This window comes from Microtus ochrogaster, chromosome 10 (genome assembly GCF_000317375.1).
Source record: "Microtus ochrogaster isolate Prairie Vole_2 chromosome 10, MicOch1.0, whole genome shotgun sequence".
NCBI lineage: Eukaryota > Metazoa > Chordata > Mammalia > Rodentia > Cricetidae > Microtus > Microtus ochrogaster.
Genome location: NC_022016.1, coordinates 59,715,605 through 59,717,708, shown reverse-complemented (window position 1 = coordinate 59,717,708; position 2,104 = coordinate 59,715,605). Strand labels below are relative to the sequence as shown.

Here is a 2,104-nt window from a genome sequence, read left to right as displayed (position 1 = left end):
GGCCAGGTGCTGGAGGCACATACCTTTAATCCCAGCATTTGGAAGGTAGAGGCAGGCAGATCTCTATGATCTACATAGTGAGTTCCAGCATAGCCAGGAAGACACAGAGAAACCCTGTTTTAAAAACAAAACAAAACAAAATAAATATATAAATAAAAGAAAGATCATGCTGTTTTTCAGCACACGTGTTAAATTAGGATGATGTAGGGAAGATCAATGCGGTCTGCAAGGACAACACGTAAATCCACAAAATGCTGCATATTTTAAAAGGAAAAGAGAAAGTTGGGTGTGATAGTCTAGGTCGGTAATCCTAGCACTCTGGGGCTGAGGGAGAAAAACTGATGTGAGTTTGAGGCCAGTATAATGAGATTAAGGCTAGCCTAGGCTATGGAATGAGATCCTGCCAAAAAAGAAAGAAAGAAAGAAAGAAAGAAAGAAAGAAAGAAAGAAAGAAAGGAAGAAAGAAAGAAAGGGAAATGACTTCATGCCACAGGCCTGTAAGCCTAGCTAGCTACGTGACAGAGTGAGTTCAAAGCCAACTTGGACTACTTAGATGCAATGTCAAAACAAAAAGGGGAAAGAGGTCTGTGGTAGAGCGCTTGTCCAGCAAGCCCAAGACCTAGGTTCAATCCCCAGTACCGGAAAGAAAATGGATTTGACTTGTTCCTTTCCAAAGTGTCTCCTCTTTCCGCGTTTTGTCATATTTAGGGGCTTGTATGGTAGGGGGTGGGAAGGCAGAAGTGAAAAAGACGAAGACGGGCCAGTGCTTAAGCTCCGGGTTCTAAGGTGTCCACCTCTGTGCTGTTGCCTCAGTGGGAGGAGATTAGTGGCGTGGACGAACATGACCGTCCCATCCGGACATACCAAGTATGCAACGTGCTGGAGCCCAACCAGGACAACTGGCTGCAGACGGGTTGGATTAGCCGCGGCCGTGGGCAGCGCATCTTCGTGGAACTGCAGTTCACGCTGAGGGATTGCAGCAGCATCCCTGGCGCCGCAGGCACCTGCAAAGAGACTTTCAACGCTTACTACCTGGAAACCGAGGCCGACCTGGGACGTGGGCGTCCCCGCCTAGGAGGCAACCGGCCCCGCAAGATAGACACTATCGCCGCTGATGAGAGCTTCACGCAAGGCGACCTGGGGGAACGCAAGATGAAGCTGAACACAGAGGTGCGTGAGATTGGCCCCCTCAGCCGGCAGGGTTTCCACCTAGCCTTCCAGGATGTTGGTGCGTGTGTGGCACTGGTCTCGGTGCGTGTCTACTACAAGCAGTGCCGTGCCACAGTGCGGGGCCTGGCGGCCTTCCCCGCCACAGCAGCTGAGAGTGCCTTCTCCACCCTGGTGGAAGTGACTGGAACATGTGTGTCCCACTCAGAAGGGGAGCCTGGCAGCCCTCCCCGCATGCACTGTGGTGCCGATGGCGAGTGGCTGGTGCCCGTGGGTCGTTGCAGCTGCAGTGCAGGATTCCAGGAACGCGGTGACATCTGTGAAGGTATCCAGGGCACCTGGAGGGATGGGATGGGGACATAGCATGCAGGTGGCGGGAAAGAGTGTGCCCTCTGCGAAGAGGCAGGAGTGGAAGTGGACAAGCCATAGGAGGAGCTGGGAGTCAAGACCTTTTGTGCGGTTTCTAGTGGGCTTAGCCAAGACCGACTGGAAGAAGAGAATCTGACCCCCATATAAGGATATATTAGGAACCAGGTAGTGGCTTAGGCCTGTAAAGCCCAGCTCTCAGATACTGAGTCAGGAAGAGCATGAATTCAAGGCCAGACTAGACACATAGTAAGATGCTGTCTTAAACTAAATTAAAAAAAAAAACCAGGCAAACAAAAAATAAAAACGCAAAATTCTGTATTCCAGGCAATATGATAGGTTCCCTTTACCAAAGAGATGAGTACCTGCCTCAGTTGTAAAGTTGGGGAATGGGCAGTCAGGATTGGAATTCAGGTTTGCCCAGCTCTGGGAACCTATTGCTCTACCATGCCTCCTTCATGTATAAGGAAAAAACTCCACAGCAGTTCAAACCTCAGGCTAGCATTATAGAGACTTCACCTTTGACCATATTCAAGCCAGGTCGTCGGGGGCATCTCAGGGATCAAGGGTG

The 2,104-nt window shown here is 50.5% G+C and overlaps 1 protein-coding gene across 4 annotated transcripts in view; it reads left to right on the top strand.

Annotated features, from left to right (window-relative positions):
• The window catches only part of Epha10 (EPH receptor A10), a 38,364-nt gene that overhangs the window by 4,183 nt on the left and 32,077 nt on the right, over window positions 1-2,104 (top strand). For all 4 annotated transcript variants that reach the window (XM_005353270.3, XM_026781917.1, XM_013348461.2 and 1 more), the window contains exon 3: window positions 814-1,492. In XM_005353270.3, coding sequence (XP_005353327.1) covers window positions 814-1,492 — 679 coding nt within the window. The remainder of the gene's footprint in view (window positions 1-813; window positions 1,493-2,104) is intronic.